The following is a 23,316-nucleotide window of genomic DNA, read 5'->3' on the forward strand; positions in this document are numbered from 1 at the left end:
TGTTTTGTCTAGCTAGGGAGTTTGGGAAGACTTCTGCATTTCTTTTGGCAATTTTCTTTGTTAGGCAATTTAAGTCTAAACCCCTAGTTAGTACTTTAGTTTGTTATTTTGGCCTGGATCCCCTTCCGAAGAGATGCGCTTCTTGATTCAAGAAATAATAAACTTGTCAACTTGTAATAATCCCTGTTGTGGTCATTGTGAGCTGGGGCCTGTACCATGATGGTGGCTAAACAAACTCAGGGTTACAGGATTAGTTTTGAGTTGACAAAACCAAACCAGTTCAATCCGGCTTTGTTGGTACTATGAAGCTGATCATCAACTTTCTCTGTCAACTCAGGCTTGATCCTGAGTTAATGGAGCGCGTGCACATGAAAGTGTGACATCAGTAATGAGCAGCCAATCACATGCCTTGAAACTGGGATTCACTTCTCGTGAGAGAGTCAGTGCGAATTCACTACCAAAGATTAAAAGATTGAACAATATGAAGAATTTAAACACATTTACACAGCAAGATGAAACAATCGATCCATTAAAGAGGAAAACTTATCTTACCATATAAGTGCAAGTAAAATTTGTAAAGTTTATAATATTTATAGATATAACAACACTTAAAAATTGAAACTCATATGTAGTCATGTTTACAGCTATTGATTCTAAAACGTATTTATATTGCATATTATCTATGTTTATATTAATTTAAAATAAAAGCTTAATAATTACTATTAAATTAAGCTGTCTTGTGTAATGGATTAAGGGTATACTAATTATATAAATAATAAAAAATAATCATGTCTAAAAATCACATGATTTTATCTTTAAAAATGTTTTATGTAGCGTCCTTTAATTTGGAGTAAGAGAAACTGGAGGAGTGGCTTTATTGCGTCAGAGATGTGTCACTTTGCTTGAAGCTGATTGGTCAAATTTCAGATTGAGATCTCTAAACCAGAACATAACCTGCCCCGGAGCAGGTTAGCCGTGCAGCGTAAGATACCATGGCAACGAACACCGATTAAAGCCGAGCTACTTTCATAGTACCTAAAACCCAGGGTTGGCGGAAACTAAGCTGAAACATAGCTGGCTAGCCACCTAATCCGGCTTCATGGTACAGGCCCCTGGGACAGGAGAGGAGGAGTGTTGTTGTTTTCCCAATTTTATATTATTCTTGTCACCGGCCTTACCAACCCTAGACTGGTGAGGACGTGACAATTACCAACCCCACACTTTTGAATGGTAGTTTATGTTGGCTAAAAGGATACACTTGAAACAAAACATTTGATTGTAAGTGACTGCTTCAAATTTGTTCTCTCATAATAATCAAAACAGCTTTAGTTGATTAAATGCTGGATGGCCTTCTGTGAGCCTGTCAGGGTTGCCATGGGAAACATTAACCATGAACTGAAGGCACCTGTTCCCAATTAAACACAAAACATAAGAAGCGTCATCTCCATCAGCAAAAAGGTGAGTATGTTCTCCCGTTGAAATCCAATTGCTCTCCTCATGTCCTTCTTCACCGTGTCTGCATGGGAAAAGGTCAATGGTTTGAGCTTGTCTAATCTGCATATGTTGAAGCTGCCCACTAGCCATGGATCAGTTTGAGTTTAGGGATATATATCAGCAACAATAAAATTACATTTTGTATCCTACTTCATTTTCAGTGGAATCCATTGCTTTGTACAGTAAAGCTGATTTTGTAAGGGCTATTTGAGAACACAAACCAAAACGATTATCTGAATAATGTTAGAAGGTTAAAAAGCGAGCAGGTTAAATCCACATGGAACCAAACATTCATGCTCTTCTCCCATGCATTTAAGTCTGATGCCATGCATCATCGTTTTGGGTCCAAACGATGCTTCAGATCCTATAACCAAACAATAAATGGTCTGAATATACACCCACGGAGTGCTGTATTACCACAGAAAAATCATGACCCTAACCTTTATCTCCATACCTAAATCTCAACGGTGATTAATGTTTTGTGAATTGTTAAAATGCATGTTTCCCAGGTGCCATGAATCCACAGACTGTAGTGTACACTGTGAATTTTTAAAAGCATAAACAGCTATTGAGAGTGTTCTCACTTGAAATGGAGTAGAGGCTTGGCCCCAGAAACAGCATGACTTAAACGAATAGCAAGGACAAAGGAAAAAGTGCCTGGAGAAGTCATGCAGTACATCAAATATGGGAATGGTTCAACTGAAGCTGCACTGCACAGCACAAATACTTGTAGTGTTAAAAGCTTTGTTAATTATATTTGGAGCAATATGTTACATGAAGAATACTTTTATACCTGCCTCCACAATGACCCCTTACACTTGAGCACCCTGTGCTCAGATACTTCTGCTGCCTTCGAGTCCACTTCAGACCTCAAGTCACAAATCAACACATTCAGTGTCTGCTTAAGCCCAAAAAGCTTTTCAGTCATTTTTGACTGATTTAATTTTTGTTTCCTCAAGTCCAGAACTTGGTTACTTTTTAGAAATACACAATCTGGAAAAAAAAAAAAATCAACAACAAAAAAAACTGGCCTTCATTTGATGAGTGGTCATAAAAAAGGCACACATTGGCTGTTTGCGGTCAAAGGTGACTGATCATATGAAATCAGTGGGAAGGACTTTAAGGCAGAGAAATTATTTTGAGTGAAATCTATATATCATCAACAATATTAAACAAACACACACACAAATTAAGTGTGTGAGACAATGTGTGTTCACAACACACATTGTTTCAAAGCAGCTTTACAAAAAGTCATACTCTTATGTCTATGACAAAAAATCCAAATGTAATTTAAGCATAAAATCTAGAAATGTTCTGCAGCTGGTGGATGCATAGAACAGTTCTATGTGATTTTGAGATGAAGTCATGTTATTTATCTTTTGTCATCAGATGGAAGCAATCTGGTCCGAAAACATGTTAAATTTTGAATGGTAGTTTTAGAAGTGTAGTGCAAATTTATACTGTAGTGAAGTTCCAAAAGTTTACTTGTACACTCTCAGTCAGACAACAAAGGACAAAAGCTGTTGCTGGGGCAGTACCCCTTCAAAAGGCATACCTTTGCATCTTATTTACCACTAAATGGTGTATATTATTACCTTAAAGGGGACCTATTATTCTCCTTTTTACAAGATGTAAAATAAGTCTGTGATATCCCCAGAGTGTATATGTGAAGTTTTAGCTCAAAATACCCCACAGATCATTTTTTATAGCTTGTTAAAATTGCCACTTTTAGAGTATGAGCCAAACCGCGCTGTATTTGAGTATGTTGCTTTAATGCAAATGAGCTGGTGCTTCCGGAGAAGAGGGCGGAGCTTCAAGAGCTCATGCTCGGCATTAGCAGTGCTAGCCTTTGCAAATAAACATTCCACGATTAGTACAAGCCTGTTATCTTTACAGAAAACATACTCGGTTTCAAAGTCAGTCATCTGATTATACTGTGCCTAATAAATTCACGTTTATGAATTACACAGACGGGGAGCACGGCAGGATGAAAATAACAACATAGCTGGTCTCATGGTGCAAGGCATGCTATCACAAACTTTAAAAGACCCACTCGTGATTATGAGCTCAATAAACTCAAGTGATCGACTTACATTGCTTTCATATGCAACTTTTAACTACTACATTCCTATTGACGATCATTCATGAAGACAGCACCAGTGAAAACAGACAGAGACAATGGTAGCTTTAGCATCATTAGCCTTACAGAGTGCCAAGAAGCTCTTTCAGAAAGGCAATTTGGAAAACAAACGTGTGGTACTTACTTTGTCTGGAGCTGATTTTCACGCACGAAGCGTTGGTATCGATCCCTAAACGTATTGGGGATTTTGCCGATTTTTTCCAGGACATTTTCTTAGACAATGAAACTTGACCACAGTGTCCTCAGCGGCTCAGATGGGGGAAGATTATGTTTGTTAGTGCATCCCAAAACACAACACTTGAAATGCCTCTTTGGCGCTGACATTATATCTCCAGCAGCTACAGCAAGTAATCAGTAATGGCGGAGGCGGACCGCAGATTCTCACTCAGGGCTATGGCTGTGTCCAAATTCAGGGTCTGCATCCTTCGGAGTACTCATTTGAAGGATGTTACGTCACAGCGCCGCGACGAAGGCTGTCCAAATTCGTAGGATCCTTCAAATGCGGCCCACAAATACGTCCTCCTTTTCCCCGAATTGGAAGGATGGGTGTGGTGGATCCTTTCCCGTCCTACCTATCCCATAATTCTTTTCGGCAGAGCGTAATGGCGGACGAAGCGAGCGGTAGCGGAGTGGGAGAGGAGTTTCTCTGACAAAACAAGCTAAAGTTTATGCTTCGGCTCAATGAATTTGTAGGAGAAATTAGTAGAATACTTAAAAACAAATAAAAATAGGCTATAATGGCTTACCTGGATGTGACTGTCTTGTAGTCTGATATAAAAAACTCTCCGACAACGAGCAAAGAAAGTATTTAATTTATTTAATTGCTTTATTTCTTCCAAAAGAATTAAAATGAGGAGAATAACTCTTTGTTTGTCCATTTTCCCGCTTCTTGCTTGGCGCTGTCACGGTTGCTAGGCGACAGGATACGAGCAACGGGTAAGGGAGGGAACTGAAAGAAGGGTAGGCTGTCCAAATTCACAAACACCGACTTCCGGGTTTTGCGGACGTCGGAGGATCCCTCCTCCTTCAACCGGGTAGGAAGGATCCTAAGGAGGATGCAGACCCTGAATTTGGACACAGCCTGTGTCTATTCTTGTAGGGCATCGTCACAAATGGGCGGGGCTTTTTCCCCTCGGTGACGTGAACAGAGGGAGAATCTGAAACAGCTCGTTCTGAGAGACTGTTTATGATTTTTTTAGATTATAAAAAAATGAGTGGATGGATTTTAACATTATAAGCTGGTTGTTTTCACACACTGCGGCCACACAAACATGTTCAAACACCTTATAAAAGTGATTTTTGCATAATAGGTCCCCTTTAAATGAACAGGTATTATCCTAGAGATCCCTTTTTTTTTTTTTTGAGTGTAGAAATAATGGTGAAACAGAGAATTTACCACATAAATAAGATAAAAAAAAGCAACCAGCAGCCAATGTGTGACCCTTTTTACTAGGAGGGTTAAAACAATCCTTAAAGAAGTCTCTGTCATTGGTAATTAAGACATTGTGGCGATGTTCATGTGTGCTCATTTCATAAATATGATCATTTTGACATGACTGACAGCAGGACTGCTATTGTCACTTTCACCTACCTGTTGACTGCATCTCTTCTGGTTGTGACTTCATTATGCTGGCAGAGCCAAAAGTCAGGCTTTGTAAACATAGTCTTGTAGTGTATTAGACACAACCTTGAGAGATCTCTGTTAGCATTCCCATTCATTTCAATTGCAGCTGCTCGGCTGTCTATATTAGCCCATTCTTGCAGCATAAAGACTGTAATGCCTTGTAGAGCCTTGCCACAGAAAGCTTGTGAAACATCTACAGTATATTAATCTGTAATCATATAAATTTAAATAAGTTATATGTGGCTAACAAAATTATTAATTAGAATACATGGCTACTTTTGCATGGCCGTCAATGGAAAACAATGATTTTTGTCCACATTAAAAGTAAGGGCATATTTTCTTTATATAAAATGTGAAAAAGTATTTTCTTTGCCCCGTTATTTTTTCTTTTGTTATATTCCTTTTTAATGCATCTTATCTTTTCACAGTTTATCAGAGTTCCAGTTCATTTTGTTTGTATTTGATTGATATCCCGATGGTCAGCGTAATCTGGGATGAGACCGTTGAGGAATAAGCTTCCGTTTCGTACAAGCGTGTAGGGATACATCTCTCTCTCATCTCCAAGGTTAACTGAACGTGCACGTTTCCCTGGTGTTATCTGCTGATTGACAGGTGGGCTGAGGTTTATTTCAGCAGACAGTTTGCGCTTGATCGATGCAGCACGCTGGAATTTGTCGTAAATGTCGACACTCAATCGCCGGCGTGTCTCTTTAAACTCAGCGGACACATTAGCAGTCCATTCAGCAGCATGAGCTCGAAATTCTCCTACCTATATGCCACGAAGAAATAGATTGATATTAAAAAATGTTTTTGGGTTAGTGCACTAAATATTCTGTCATTATTTACTCATGCTGTTCAAAATGCATGCACCCCCCCCCCCATGTGAAGGGTTTTATTCACATGTAAACATTAATCAACACGCATACAGTACATTTCATTGCATTGGGTTTGGAACAACATGAGGGTGAGTAAATTTGACAGAATTCTTATTCTGGGGTGAACTAACGTTGTAAATAGGTTACGTTTTAATTTCATGTTGGTTTTAAAGCCTTGCATAGATGTATGGGTGCAGCTGTTGTTTAAAGATTGCATAATTTATTGCTTCACATGAGAACATACCTCCTCTTTTGTTTTCTTGGATATGGCACGAAACCAGTCTCCAATCATACTGAGAACAGCAGCGAAGTACGCTAAACCAATCAGGATCCAGAACCACACCAGGGGCTTGTAGTAGTCCAGGTACTCCAACTCAGAACCACCTGAATAAACAAGACAAGATGCTAAAATCCATTTTGCAAACCACTAAGCACATGCATGTGTGTCCCATTTTTGCTCACCACTGTTCTCTTCGTGCTGGCGTCGCTCGCCCTCGCCTGCGACAAAATCTCCAAAGCCGATGGTTGTCAAGGTAACGACGACAAAGTAGATGGACTCCAGTGCACTCCAGCCCTCAATGTGTTTGAATATGATGGCCGGCAGGGTGACGAAGAGGAGACAACCAACCAAAATGAAAAGAACGGTGGAAATCACACGGATCTTGGTTTGACTCACATTCCACTTCTGAGGAAGGAAAAAAGCATGGATGGAAAGATGGAGGCATCCACAGATGGAATGATGGATGAATAAATATATATAAATTTGCAGAATCCAGAGAATATACTTAGAGAAAACAATTACATTTTCTGATAATAAAATGTAAGCAGTGTTTGCCGTGATAACTCTCTGTGCAAGGATGTTGGCGTTTATGCACTGCTGCAAATCAAATGAGCCTATGCTTCATGATCCTGCTTCTGGAGGGCCAAGTTAAGCTCTAGCCCTAAATAAACACACCTGACCCAGCTAATCAAGGATCATTAGAAACTTCCAGGCAACTGTGTTGTAGTTAAATTACGCAGGAAGGTGGACCTCCAGGAGCAGAATTGACCTATCAGTAAGCCCCGCCCCCCTTTAATTACTGTTTAGTTACTCACTCGGACAAACAGAGTAGCTGTCTTACAATGACAGCTGTCAGAGTGAAAGCCTTGTCCCATGATGTTTTTGATAAATTTTGCAAACAAAAGGACCACCTCTTGTCAAGGAGCATTCAAGTGGGACTTGAATATATGCCATGTGTCATACTGCTCTCGGAGCAAGGAGCGAGGTGTCAAGGAGCATGAGGTATACTTCTTTTAATGAACATCACAGGGGTACATGGAGCGGGGTAAAGACAACCAATACCAGACCTAAGACCCGGGGAAACACAAGGCGTAGATTTCCCCGCGGACGGCGGCAGGCTTGCGTTGGATGCAGATGGCAGCCTTAATTTCCCCGCGGATGGAGGAGAGAGCTGCGAATGGTGGCGGGCTTGGGATAGCCGCGGATGACGGAAGGCTAGTTCTGGCTCGGGGCAGGACATTCTCCAGAAACCGGAGGATCCCTTCCCTCCATTTTAGTCCTGTGGTGTCTGAGAGGTCCACGGGGCGATAGTAGTTGGCCCCATGCCAGAACAGCAAGAGAATGGCAACGTCATCGAGAGCCATCGCCGTGAGAAGCCTGCAGAACTCCCAGGCATACTCCTCAAAAGAGAGATTTCGGCAGGTAAGGGCGATGATCTGAGTGGCGGTGACCATTGCCACAGGAAAAACGAGGAAAACAAAAGACTGCTCGAAAACCAGAAAACAAAAGACGAGACGGGGCGCTCTCGGAGCGAGGAGTCAAGGAGCACGAGGAATACTTCTTTTAATGAACATCACAGGGGTACGTGGAGCGGGGTAAAGACAAACAATACAGGACCTAAGACCCGGGGAAACACAAAGCTTAAGAACACTGGGAAATCAAATGAGGAAGAACTGAAACAGCTGAGTAATCAAACACAGACAGAGACTAATTAACTAATAATGACACCAAATGAGGACAGGAAGAGGAAGACCAAATAAGGGCATGAGGAAACAAGAGGGAGGAAAAACACAGGACACAGGGACACAAGTCTGACACCATGGATGGATAAAAGATTTTAAAATAAATATGGTGGGTAACAAGATTAATTTGGTAGCAAGTGTTTACAGTTCACAATGCAAGCGGGAGAAGCCTCATGTTATGGTTGCAGATGACAACTAGGATCAACATTGTTCAGGGTGTGATTAAATTAATTTATTTTAATCAGTAAATGTAAAATTAATTAATTTAATAAATTTACTATGGAAAGGTACTGAAATATAGAGCTTCATGTGTTTTTGACCTACACTGTACATGACGTGAGAACAGTCTGCTATTTAGGTTTGTACGTTAGCATGGACTCATGAACTTTAACGTTAGCTAGTTTTAACCAGAGATACCTTGCTGAAGCACAAGATGACGTTAACGTTCTGCTTGAGCAAATGAAAATTGTAACTTAATGAGAGAATGACAATCAGAAAATGAATGTTGAATAATAAAATAAAATCCGATTTCTATTGCCTATCCTATCATGATACCTGGAACCAGTGTTACAAGTACCCCAGGCACATGATTTTGCCATTGTTGTAGCATAAACACCATCAAACCGATGAGAGCTTTGGATCTTCCAATGCTTCTCTATGGCGCTGACACCTAAGTCATTTTTTTCAAAATCATCCGGTGTATCAGTGAACGAACCATCCCGTGATATAATTTTATGATGGACATAGATAGAGTACCTGCCCTTGAAAAGCAGCTGCCATGGTTAAGTAAAATGCTGTTGTAATGTCAACTGTGGTGCAATTACAGAATTAATACATCCTTCATGATGGCAGACAATGGATTTTCTGGTCACAGGCTGGGGAGTAAGAAGCACCCACCGAGTGCACCTTTCAATAATGCATTAGGGAATTACTAATAAAAACACTAACCTGTCACTGACAAAACAAGCTGAAGTGAAAAAAATAAAGGTTTATGTACAAGGGAATTATTTTGGATTAATATGTTGAAGATGTTCAGAGAGATGTTTGGTTGAAATCTCCAGCTGCTTCTGTTGTTTCTCACAATTTTGTGAGAAAGTATTGTTTTTCTTAGTATGGGTCAATATCACACTGAAACTACATTTATTACTGTTTACTGGCCACATGAAAGATAAATGTCAACAAACCTACTCTGACATCAGCAGGATTTCCATATGCAATATGCATTTTGTGACCCTGATGCTGCTAACTACTAATAGGACCCACTTATAATCAGTTCTGGGCAGTAACTAGTTACTAGTAATTTAGTTACTGTAATAATAATATTACTTTTTGCAGTAACTAGTAGTGTAACTAATTACTGTTGCCAGAAAGTAATAAGTAAAGTAACAATATTACTTTTGAAAGGAGTAACTAATGAGTAATATATTACATTATTTGAGTAACTAGCCCAACACTGCTTATAATCAGGGCAAGCCTATATGGCTTTACTGAATTCATAGCAGGTGAAATACGGAGTACAGAGGATATTCAGATTAAAGACTACAAATGCCTGCTCCTGTCAAAACCGTATCAAAACCATGAGATATTTATAAATATAATTGTAAAAATGAAGCAGTATGAAATATTGAATAATAAGGACCCTCAGCATACAGTGCCCTAAGTTAAATAAATATTTAATAGGTATTGCATTATGCTGTCAGGATGGGGGAGTTAGAGGGAGTAATTAAAAATGCAATGTCATGATTTTTAATTAAATGAATAGAAGACGAAATGGAACATTTGTGTTAAGAACACTAGTTATCATGTGTGATTAATTTTAAAGTGTGTTATTTTCAACTGGTATTTTAAAAAGCAACAGCATATTAAATTGTGGGACAGGGTTGGTCACATATCTCAATCAGCGATTTATATATATATTTTTATATTTCTGATGGTTCTCATTCTGTCTTACTCATGTTAATAGTTTAATATTCAGTAGTTACACATTAAGTGAAAAATCTATCAGCTATCTAGTTGAAGTGTCCACTTTGATAAATGTGACCTGTTTTAATGAAACGGCTTTCCTGAACAGACCAAATGAAATTAAAATTAATTCAGTGGAACGTTTCATCAAGGATCATCAAGAGTGAAGACAGTGTGTTTCCATCTGTGCTGTCTTTGATCATGCTGTGCAAGCAGGAAGTCAACAGAGAGCAAGCATAAAAAAGCTGAAAGTGACTTTATCAGCTGGGACAGGTCTGTGGACAGAGCATGGATAAAAGACTGGGATAGTCTGCAGCATTGGGAATGTGATGTGACATATACAGGTAGCTACTCATGCACTTAATAAATACCCTGAAGGAATGGAGAAAGGTAGAAGACACAAGGAATATAAGGTAAGAAGCTGTCTGAATTGTCACAGAATTTCTGATTTCCATTAATAATAACTCCTGAGCCGGGTCTGAAGCACTCGTCTGTCTGTTTTTCAGTGTGAGATTGTGCAAGTAGCACGCTGCCCTTATCATTAACTTGGAAAGATGGCCACTGCAGCTCTGATTAATGGTACTATGGCTCAATCATACCTTCCGACTTCTGCCACAATCACGTTTCAACTGATTTTTGGTTTGTCACCAATCTTCTTCTTGTAAATTTTTAGTAAGCCTCACAATCAGATATTTCAATTCCTCTACGGAGCCACAACGCAGACTTTGATAGACACAGCCCATTTTCTCACCATGTTTTACTGAGTTTTACTGACTCTAGTGTTCATTTCAACTGGAAACTGTAGTGATTCGTACATATAGGTATGTTTTTTCAGTTCTGCAGAAAAGTATATAGAGGCACGTATTTCCAATGAGCCTAGTTTGTGTTCATAACAAGAGGAAATGCTTTACTTGTCAACTTCACAATTAGGAATCATTTGTAATTATTTCTAATGTCAGTTATATAATGTCTGATGTAAATTACATAAATGTAAAATGGTTTTGTACTGACTGAACTACTACTCAACATCAATGTAAAAACTGCTTTAACTCACATCAATCATCCCCTCCACTTTGGCAATTGCCTTTCCGAAGATTGTTCCAAGCTGATCTCCCACTCCTGCCAGCAAGAACCCAAACAGAGGAATTCCCAACAGGGCATAGATAATACAGAATATGCGTCCACCCTCTGTGTGAGGCGAGATATTCCCAAATCCTGGAGTGAATAAAAGGAAAATAATAGTAAGTACTCAAAATGTATTTGAGAAATTAGTTTTTCAAAACTGTAAAAAATATTGTTACCTCTTGAGTGGTTGTATTTAGTTTAAACACACACACACACACACACACACACACACACACACACTCAAGCTGTTTACTACGATAATGTAACTTGAGGAGACAAGGCGAGATGTGCTGATTAAAAACTCAATTGTGCAATTAAAGTGATGAATCACACAAAAACCCTGAACGGTTGTTTTATACACAGCAATGGATATAAGATAATAAATAGGTAAGATTTTAAACTTTCTTTTTCTCAAATAACATTTTATGTCCATCTTTATTAATAATGTGGTGAAAAGCAGTGTAATTAATGATACGACTGTACATTACTCTTTAAATATCTGTCTTGTCTGAACTTCAACTAAACAAAGCAGTTTGTTAGGAACTTTTTCTTTTTAGAAGCTTTGCATTCAAAGAACGAATAAAATATTCAACTCAAATCAATATTTTGTGTCTAATTATTTACTTGTGTGGCAAGTAGCCATGTAATAAGCAGGACAATGGCAGAATAATTCAAGGTCTATATTGCAATAACAACCCATTGGAATACACTATCCCTTACTTAAATGTCAGTCATGTGCGAAAAATGCCATTTTACTTGTGATTGATTACAGCAGCGTGAACACAGCAACTATGCATGCATGAGAATCTGCGTCTCAGAAGTACATTGTGTTTTTCTGAAGGATTATAGTCAACAGATTGGCATTCAGAAAATTCCAAAAGATTTTGAAACAACATCAAAGGATATTTAGAGATGACTGGCATGTACTGGATGATTATGATGATACTTCATCCAATATATTATAGGGGGACATAAATTGAAACATTTTTTAATTTAGCTGTTAGCAACAAACTGAAAATCATGAAAGGGGGCAATCCTGCCCAACTACTGGGATAAGATGACTCCCTACCTGAGGCACGAAACACCCTGGCGTACAGTAAATATCTCAGCTGTTAACTGTCAATTTTGGGTAATGTAATACACTAAACCAAATATTTATATTGTGTTGTATTTATTTATTTTTTCATTTAATCTGAATTACACTACATAATTCTATGAAATATTTAAATGTCTGTATTCTAATTGAAGAGAATATCACAATAGTTTATAATTAATATATTTGAACTATTAAATATTAACTAATTTAATTATAATATTTATTAAATAAAATAATAAAACACCAGCAACAACGTGCTGTCAGGGTTATGTTCTGTCCTGTTTTTTTCTTCCTGAGTTCCCGTTAGTCTCCTTAGTTCCTAATTAGTTCACACATGCTCTGTTTCAGTTAATCATACTCTGTGTATTTAAGCTAGTTTTCTCAGTTCATTGTCCGAACTCATCAGTGTTTGAATGTGGATGTGGTTACATTTCTCCTACGATCTCCTGAGAGTTCTTTGTGGATTTATTTAAGACTCTGTTTGTTATTTTACTCCATCGCTGTGTCCTTTACTATAGCCACCGTACTTGGCAACAGAATATTTTCGAGAACTCAAATATGATTTGATGATATGAAAAACAAATTAGGTAGGAATAAGTGAATGTGGGCTCTCAAGAGCATGAGCTGAGGAGTCTTCCTATGACACTTGGTTCATGAAATACAGCCAAAAATACCAACATTTCAGTCCAGTTCATGGACCTTTTATAGTGTGCAATTTTCAGAATTTTACAATTTATTATTTTGACAACTATAAGACTAAACCAAACATTGCTTGCTTTGTGGTTATGGTTTTCAGACAGAGGTGTCACTTGTGTTTTTGCTCACTTTGTTCTTACTGTAAATGTTCATAAGATACTGTACATACGATCAGTTTCCAGCTGTCCCATGCAGGAGCGGTAACCTAACCTGCGCGACTGGGGCAAATTCAGCCAAAAGCCCTATTCGGACGGTGTCACGAATACGGTCCATGAACGTCCGTTCACTGACCACCAGAGGTCACCCGCTCCCCGCATGGACTCTTGCACTACACCACTGTCACCAATCTCACATTGCTCTGATCACACAATCACACACGCTTTATAAGCCTTGGACTTCCTCTCTATCATTGCCGAGTATTGTATAGCGTTTATCACTCTCTTAGCGATAGCTACTCTACGGAGCCCACGTAGTTGTCATAGTCTTGCCTTGCCTTGTGTGTTTTCTCGTGTTTTGATTCTTGCTTGTGTTTCCTGGATTAACCCTTTGCCTTGCTGTTCGGACTCTGTTTGCACCTCTCTTGGACTATTGTCTCTCTGCCATACCCTGTTGGATATTGTTCGCCGATCAAGACCCACGCTTGCCCTAGGATTACTCTTGTGTCTTGCCCGTGCCATATCCGTTTGCAGTTGTTTGACCTTGCCTGTGATTTTTCTATGTTTATTAATAAAATCTTGCAAATGGATCCGCACGTCTCACATCTCGTTCACCCCGTTACAGAATACTCGGCCACACAAGGATCGAGCAGCTTCTCAAACGGACATTTGTCAGGTATGGACATAACAAGATTATTGTTTGCCCTTAAACAAGGCCCACGATCACTGGAGAACCATATTAGAGAGTTTTTAGCCATCGCCAACTATTCAGATTTACCGGACATTATTTTGATTGAGATTTTCTGCGATGGGTTAAATAAGCCTTTACATTATGAACTTAGACATGAGGGTCCGCGCTCATCACTCGCTCAGTTTATGGATTATGCTTTGTTGACTGTTGGCTCTTTGTTTACTGTGGGTGTTGCGGAGGAAGAACATGACACTGCATCTATGACCGAGATAGCAGCTGCGTTAGAGCACGCTCACAAAATGGCGGTGACAGCGGAGCCCGTTCACAAAATGGCGGCCACAATACTACTCTATGGAACCCACGTAGTTGTCATAATCTTGCTTTGCCTTGTGTGTTTTCTCGTGTTTTGATTCTTGCTCGTGTTTCCTGGATTAACCCTTTGCCTTGCCGTTCAGACTTTGTTTGCACCTCTCTTGAACTATTGCTCGTGTACCTGGATTATCTCTCTGCATTGCCCTGTTGGATATTGTTCGCCGATCAAGACCCACGCTTGCCCAAGATTACTCTTGTGTCTTGCCCGTGCCATATCCATTTGCTGTTGTTTGACCCTGCCTGTGATTTTTTTCTATGTTTATTAATAAAAGTTTGCAAATGGATCTGCACGTCTCACATCTCGTTCACCCCGTTACAGACGGGAATGTAAAAGAAATTTGTGTTTCACAGACCCACTTTGTGATTTTTGTTTTTCTCACACAACCTCATTACCTGGAACAACATACAAAACTACCAAAGTTTAATCGCAACATATAATCATTGCAGTTAATAGTGTTCACCGTCTTTTTGATTACATGCAATTTGTAACTAACTGAATGATTTTTACTGTACATTTCTGTCATAGTCACAACAAATAACCTACTCCTAACTGTAATGTAGAAATTTACAATTTTCTGTAAAGCTGCTTTGCAACGAATTTGTATCGTGAAAAGCGCTATACAAATAAACTTGAACTGAATTGAATTACCTACTGTTTTTCGGCAAAAACTCAATGGTCCTCGGAAAAATCTAATCCCGACCAATTGCAAATGTCTGTGATTGCTGATATTGTATTGTCCCAGTGCTTCTCCTCATGTGTTTTTTTCTACCTGAGTTAACATTTGCGCACCAGTCTTCCGCATGCTGTACCTTTCACTATGGATGGTATCCGACGAAAAAATCTAATTAGAAAATTAATAAGGAGAGATAAAAATCATGGAAAAATGCTAAGACTGGCCATTTTAACATCAGCATCAGGTAAGATACTTGTCTTGATTTTACTGCTCACTTACATGGGTTTATTTTTATCGGCCACTTCTATAAATTCAAGTGAAGTCTATTTAAATTATGTTTTTGTGTATAACTAAATTATATAAATGCATATTTCATTAGACATACAGTATATGCCGTATGTGACACATGCAACCATACACCCACTTCTGTAATAAACACAGAGATGTTAGTTCCGTCCAAATTGGTACATGAAATTGTAAACATCGGGTGATAAGAACTGAAACTAACCGAAAAGAGGTAAAGAAGGTCATGATATAACATCAGGCACAAAAACACACAAATCTCATCACTAAAAGCACTTGAAGAATAAGAGAAAGATGCAACAAGGACTAAAGGGGTCCAGAGGATAACAGCATTCTTTTTCAAGAAAGGTGAGTGCTTTAAGCTATGTAAAGTATATGTTTAATTGCCTTGCATGCGCTAAGCCATCTGTTAGCTGCTCTACCGCTGTGGACAAAAAACATTCAATTTCTCTGACATAAATGTAACATTTTTGCTTGTTAACTGTTAATGCTTATGAGCAGACTCAGCTCCATCTGTCAGCTTGCATCAACTGCTTGACATCATTACAGTGTTCTTCAAAAAATACTCAAACTGACTTCAGATTGAAGCCTTTTGGTTTACTCATACATGTTGAGAACAATCACTGTTCTTATGAGCCTTAAACAGAAACAATGCATAAAGTCAAAAAAAGATGCTAAGTAGTAGATAGTGTGATGGCTCACTCATGCATGTTTGTGTGTGTCCTTTACTACCTATGGTTGTAATAACTGTTCCAGCGAAGAAGAAGGAGTTGCTGAGATCCCATAAACTGCTCTGATTAGATGAGTTTACTGAAGGGTTCACTCCTGCTCGTAACGCTGACACCACTTGCTGTGATAAGAGAAAAAGGTTTCTATTATTACACATATTCCAAAAATATTCATATGTTCAGACACATTTCAAAGTAATACTGTTTCTGCCTCAGTGTATGACATATTAAAATATGTAATGATTAACATACTAGTAGCATCAATTGAAATTACAAAAATAATGACCGTTTCTATGCAGATTTCAGAAAAACCTCCCTATCTGTCATTGGTTGGCCAGACAGGTAGTCCCACCCCTTATTTCATGCAACTAAGCAGGTAGTTTATATGTTGAACCGCTCAAACAAGCAGAGCGATTTTTTGAAATTGCCACAGATTCACAGACTTCCCATTTTCAGGAAGTTAACTGCAGTACTGTATTTCAACAAATATTTAATGTAAAATTCACATATTCTCACATACAAAAAAATAAAAAAAATAAAATCCCTTTCACAGTTGCATGAAAAAAATATTTGGTGAATGTCTTTGATTATTTCTTCATTTTGTGATAAAATTACTGCGAGAAATAAGATTTGATCTGTGGAACACGTGTCTGGAGCTTCAGCATGTCCACACATTTAAAGTGCAAACTCACATGTTTTTCTAAATAAAATGGTTGTGACCCATAACAAGTTGCATAAAATATCTAAATATCCCACTAATATGCACACTTCTGCCATGTGCGAGACATGCAATTTACCCCATCAATATTCAGGTGTCTCTGTTCTATACATATTTACACCTATCTCCTGTAATCAGCCTGCATCAATCACTCCACCAGCACCATGGAAAGTAAACCCTCTTGCAGTCTAGCTTATGTGTAAAAAAAAAGTATACTTTTGTGATTGAGCCGTTAGGTACAGTACACTGCTAGATGATGGCGGTGATCAGAGCCACGGAGAGCACCATTGTAACACATGTGATGTATTATCTGAATGGCAAAGAGCCTCAGGTGTGCTGTTTCAAGCTGTAATCAGCAGCACACTTAAGCAAGGACTGAAATGTCTGTGAGGTGTGTGTGTGTGTGAGAGTAGAACAAGAACAGATCGGTGAGCTTTCGTAGACTCAACAAAGGGAAAGAAGGCTTAAACCCAAGTGCTGTATAAAAGAAATACCTAAAGACATAAATGACTTAGCTTATTTCCTTTCATTGCACACTGATGTCTGAAGTCCTATGAAAATAGCTCCAGACAAATCCACACTAGAATTACCTGTTGCATCTGTCTGAGCAACAGCTGACTAAACATTTTTTATTTTAGCACAAAAATATTCATATTATACTAAGCACCCACAGACTGGTTTAAGCAAGTACAATCAACTCTGAAATGGCACTGCTGCTTCCTCTAAAATCCTGTACTCAAAATCGACCCACAAGAACCACGCCATGCAAATTACATTCAGCACAGACGTTGTGGGTGTTTATGCATTGCCATACATGGACAGTTTCTTTATTGAATCTAGTAACCCGTCTCGCTGCATCAAAGAGGGAAAGGCTAATACAATGTCAAATAAAGTGTCTCTCTGATGAAGATAATGTGGGCAAAAGTTAAAAACGAAGTTGAGGGACCAGTTCTTAGGAGCAACTGTGGAAGTAACCACACATTTACAGTTTACATTTCCAGTAATTGTTGTCCCTGAATGTGATTGTTGTAGGCATGTTACGATATTAAATATTTCATAACATGATATTTGCTGTTTTTATCATGGTATATGGTGTCTTCTCATTACAAAACAAAAAAGAAAAACAGGTTGCAAATTTCAGTGTTGTCCTCTTAATAAAGGTTTAATAACTGTTTTTCACTGGCAGTAAATACACTCTCTGAAGGAACACTTCTATTAGGGATGCAGAGAACTGTGTCTAGATGCAGAACCAATGCATTTGACTCATTTTATTGGTGGCACAGAAGGGTATAGCTTCCGCCTTTGTCTTCAGGGTGCTGCTGCCTTCACCCTTCTCTTTTCTCTGTTGCCTTGTAGAGGTGATTTCTTGAGCAGGGTGACCAAGCTTTGGCACTGCCTTTCAGAGGAGGATAGATTGTGCTGATTTGCTCGGCATGGACAGCTCTCTCACTCAGTGTTGTCATCTTTGTCAATTTTGAGGCTTCCTCGATTCAGCAGTTGACCGTGGCCTCAAAGTCACCAGAAAAGCACTGTCTTCATTTTTCATGTCAAGAATGTCTGAGAGCATGGTACCTAGCACCAAAGCATCTGTAAAATATTATTTCAAGGATTTTTTGGTGATTTTGTTGATGTCCCTCCTGCAACATGTTTTCAAAAAATGACTGAAGTTTCCAATCTTTGAGGTAGTAAAATCTGAAGCTTATGTATGGATCAGTACCTTCACTGCTGGTCCATAGGCATACCATTTTCCTTAGGCCACACACTTTTAGACTTCTAATAATCCCCATGCACTGAATTGGCTCTATCTGTTACGGGGCTGACGAGACGTGAGACGTGCGGATCCATATGCAAAGCTTTATTATAAAACATGGTCATACAGGCAGGTTCGGGAGACAGCAAACAGGTATGGCAGAGGCAAGACAGAGCAATCCGTGGAGCAAGCGTGGGTCGACGATCGGCGTACAAAATCCAGACAGGGCAAGGCAGAGAGAATAATCCAAGAACTCGGGCAGGAATCAAAACACAGGAAAACTGACTGGAAAACAGGGAAACGCTTTGTAGAGTAGACGGGCTAACAATACTCGGCAGTGAGCAAGAGCAAGTCCCAGACTTAAATAATGAGTGATGGTGATTGTGAAATTGTGATCAGGTGTGGGCGAGATAGTGAACAGGTGTGCGTGTCGTCAGTGCAATGGATTGTGGGAAATGGAGTCCAGTGTGTTGTGAGTGAAGTCAATGTGGTGAACGGGTGACCTCTAGTGGTGGTTGACCGGGAGAGCATGGACCAGATTCATGACACTATCTCTCTGCTCTCCACCTGTAGCTGGTGTGTGGTGAGCGCACTGGCGCCGTTGTACTGTAGCTGGTATGGAAGCAGAATAATGACAATAGTTTTTGAAACATAAAGCATGCTGAATTCCACAAATCGAAAAAAAGATCCATTGCAATTAACAGTGCTTGCATTTTAATGCCTTATATTTTCAGGGCTTACATTTTTAGGTCGTGAAATTTAACATAGTTGTTTATTTAAGCTGTGAATATTTCAATTCAAAATATTTCACACACATTTTCACAATTAAAAATTCAATCATTCATATTCACCTTACAGAATTCACTTCCAGAATATTCAATCTGTTTAAAAATACGATGTATAATATTCGACAGGCAAATTTCGGTCATTTTATTTCACTTTTCAAAAATGGTTTAACAGGAGGCAAAATTTTTATGTTTGGGTCTATAACAGTGTCACGGTGCACACACGAGGGAGGAACCAGGAACACGCAGACGAGGATACAAACTCAAATAACACTTTACTGAACATCAAGACATGGCAGGGCAGGACAAGGCAAGGCAGACAAGGACATCACACACCGGGATTAACGAGTAGACCAGACGAAATCTAACTAAACAGACAGGACTAATATACACCGGTAAATCATAGCTAACGAGACAAACACAGCTGAACAGAATGAACTACTAATGACATGACAGGAAACAAACCAAATATGGACACAAGGGGCAGGAACACATGACACACACACAACAGTTCCCTGACATAACTCCCCCCTCCCGAAAGGCTCGTCCCGAGCCTTAACAGTTCCATCAGGGAGGGGGGGTGGGCGCTCTGGAGGCCTCTCAGGACAGACACGGACCACAGGACGGGGACCTCCAGAGCGGAACAGACAGACAGGACCCATGGCGGAGCAGGGAGCTCAGGAGGCCATGGCAGGTGGTAACTGTGGCCATGGCATCCTTCTTCGGCCCACCCACTCCACCCAGAGCTCTACTACCCCCCCCCAAAATTTCCATGGGGAATCCAGGGGGTATCAGGAGCCCTCCGGGGCTAGACAAACAAAACAGTACAAGACACGACATGAAACCCTCCAGGGTCAGACAAACAGGACAGGACATCCCACAGGAACTAGAAGCCCTCCTGGGCTGGCTAGGAAGCTGAGTCTTCCTCTGGGCTTGACGAGGAGTCAGGGGCCCTCACAGGGTCCCTCAGCAACCTCCTCCACTTCTGCGACAGGGGGGGCAAGCGGCTGCGACTGGCCTCCATGGCCACAATTCAAGGAGCCGCCTGCCCCAGACGAGTCTCCATGGACAAGACAAGACATGGCATGACAAGGTAAGTTTAAAATGTTCCTGTGGGCACAACAAACACAAACACGGCTCTCCTGGCCGTGACATGTGGACTTGATCCACGGAGAGGGTATCGGCGACCGGCAGGCTTGAGTCAGCGGCAATCCGGTGGGCTTGAGTCAGCGGCAATCCGGTGGGCTTGAGTCAGCGGCGGACCGGCGGGCATTGAGTCAGAGGCGGACCGGCGGGCATTGAGTCAGAGGCGGACCGGCGGCGTGCACAGGGGAGCCGCGGACGGCGGCGTGAACAGGGGGAGCCGCGGACGGCGGCGTGAACAGGGGGAGCCGCGGACGGCGGCGTGAACAGGGGGAGCCGCCGACGGCGGGTTGGCTTTCCCCGCGGACGGCAGCGTTGATCTCCCGCGAACGGCGGGCTCGGTGAAGCCGCCGACGGTGGGTTGGCTTTCCCCACGGACGGCGGACTTGGGTGAACCGCAGATAGCGGCGAGAACTCCCGCGTGAACTCCCGCGAACGGCGGGCTCGGTGTGAGCGGCGAGGTTGGGATAGCCGCGGGCAGCGGCGGATATCTCCCGCGATCGGCGGGCTTGACTCAGCGGCGATCCCGCGGGCTTGACTTCAGGGCTCGCGGCCAGCGGACTCGCGGCACTCGCGGTGATCCCACCAAACTCCCACGCCCACTTGACGCGGGCTAAGGCAGGATGACGAGCGACGACTTCCATGCCGCGAGGGACAGACAAACAGGAACAAACAAAAGACTTTTAAAAAACGGAAAACAAAATGAAGTGAAGGGGCGCCGCTTACTGTTTAGGTCTGGTCTTCTGTCACGGTGCACACACGAGGGAGGAACCAGGAACACGCAGACGAGGATACAAACTCAAATAACACTTTACTGAACATCAAGACATGGCAGGGCAGGACAAGGCAAGGCAGACAAGGACATCACACACCGGGATTAACGAGTAGACCAGACGAAATCTAACTAAACAGACAGGACTAATATACACCGGTAAATCATAGCTAACGAGACAAACACAGCTGAACAGAATGAACTACTAATGACATGACAGGAAACAAACCAAATATGGACACAAGGGGCAGGAACACATGACACACACACAACAGTTCCCTGACAAACAGAAGGCAAACTTTCTTTCTTTCTTTCTTTCTTTCTTTCTTTCTTTCTTTCTTTCTTTCTTTCTTTCTTTCTTTCTTTCTTTCTTTCTTTCATTTCCCGCAAACCTATGGTTTATGATGCTTTTGGGAAACGCACCCCAGGATCAGACAGGCCAGTAAATGTTATTTTCATCAATTAAAAATAAATCAAATGTTCTTATTTTAAAGATGAAAATAATAAGTAAAATGAACCCAGCATCAATTCAGTATAACCTGACATTTGGGACAGATAAATAAAAAACCTAAAATGTGTAACCCAGGTAGCCCATCATGTGTTTTGTCCAATGTTTGGTTTGTGTGCATGTCAGCTGTTTCACCTTCACTAATTTTTCCAGGTCTGATGAGTTGACACATGGATGCTGCTCAAGGAATTCCAGTTTTTCCACCAGGATGGCCAGTTTCTGGGACGTCTCATGAGGCTGTTCCAGCTCTTTAAACACAGTTGCTCCGAGAATCAAGTACAGTACCACCAGCAGGAAGACACTCAGCACTGTTTTCCAGCGCATAACAGTCACACGAGGCTCAAAGTCATCTGGAGACTTCAGCAGTACAGGCTGAGCTGAGAACGACAAGCGTGGTTTGGAGTTGTGAGTGGCTGTTTTAGGATCAAGGAGGTCGGGCGCAGCCACTTACAAAGAGAAGAAAGAAAGAAAGAAAGAAAGAAAGAAAAGCACAATATAAGATTATACATGCATTCACATCAGTAGTCCAGCAGTTATTTACTGATAAATGGAATTTGTATGTGTGCTCTTATTTCAAGTCATTAAAATTGCACAGAATAAAACTGTAATGTCAAACAAATTAATGCGCTAACGGCATTGCTTACATTTGACTGTGTTAAACAAATATAATTAACCTTTTATTAACCTTTACTTTATGCATTTATAAAATATTTGTACCCAAAGCAACTTATACTGCATTCATAGTACAGTTCATGCATTTTCTAGACTCAAACCTATGACCTTGGCAGTCATACTTCTACAACAGGGACACTTGTTTGAGCTGCAGAAACACTACTTTTCCATATGAAAAGTCTTGTTAACAATGGTTAACAATGTCTTTGTTAACCCTAAAAAGGTCAAAACCATAAAGAGACATCAGAAAATTAATTTATTGCTATTTTCCATCTTATTGGGACTCAAATAATACAATTTCATGTTGGATGTTGGACTCGTGAAAAATAATCACGTTGTTTGTATTTGCCAAAACTGATTTACTGAAGTCAAAACACGGATGGAATTGGTCTTAACGTGAGCGCCACTTGCTGTGAGGCGGAAGCGACCAGGCGGCAGAGGATTCCAGCCTTCCTCGAACAGTCTCGTTGTCTCGTTTTCATTGTCTGTTTGCCTCCATTCTCTTTAGTTATTAGTTTCTATGCTTTCTAATTAGTATGCACATATTTCAGTTCCTTTTGATTAACCTGTCTGTCTCTCTTTGTTCTATGTTTGATCTTGATTATGGTAATGTGTAGTGTGTTGCTTCGTGTCCCTTGTTTATTAAAACTCTTTGTGAACTTTCTTCTTTGTGCGTCTTGTTTGGATTATCACCCAGAAATGTTACAAACGTGAGATTAATCTTTCTAGAACTGTAGTCTGGGGCTTAAACTATTTAATTTGAGAACTTTCCCAACTAGGTACACATACAGAAAGTGCAAATTTACCCATCTCTAAACCTCTGATTTAGTTATCTTTCTATACATTCGAGATTTATTCAGTGAGTCGCACATACAAATCCAAACACTTGATCTAAAATCCTATGCGTTTGTATTTTTGTTTTTTACAAAAAAACATTCCCTTTAAATAAGTAGGCTTTTACTGTCTGGTTTGAGGTAAGAGATGCACAGAGCAATAATCTTTTTTATTACA

General features: G+C 40.3%; 1 protein-coding gene across 1 annotated transcript; it reads right to left on the reverse strand.

Moving 5' to 3' along the window:
• Positions 1-5,703: 5,703 nt before the first annotated feature.
• On the reverse strand, positions 5,704-22,071 carry LOC306879935 (potassium channel subfamily K member 2-like; the record flags this gene model as incomplete). The annotated part of the gene is made up of 6 exons (XM_079433168.1): positions 21,769-22,071; positions 15,962-16,079; positions 11,172-11,332; positions 6,596-6,818; positions 6,378-6,517; positions 5,704-6,027 (listed from the first exon to the last, which is right to left on the reverse strand). The coding sequence occupies exons 1-6, from the start codon at positions 21,955-21,957 to the stop codon at positions 5,704-5,706; spliced, it is 1,155 nt and encodes a 384-aa protein (XP_079289294.1). The 5' UTR covers positions 21,958-22,071.
• Positions 22,072-23,316: the final 1,245 nt, after the last annotated feature.

The sequence above is a fragment of the Barbus barbus genome (genome assembly GCF_936440315.1).
Source record: "Barbus barbus genome assembly, chromosome: 14".
Taxonomy (NCBI): domain Eukaryota; kingdom Metazoa; phylum Chordata; class Actinopteri; order Cypriniformes; family Cyprinidae; genus Barbus; species Barbus barbus.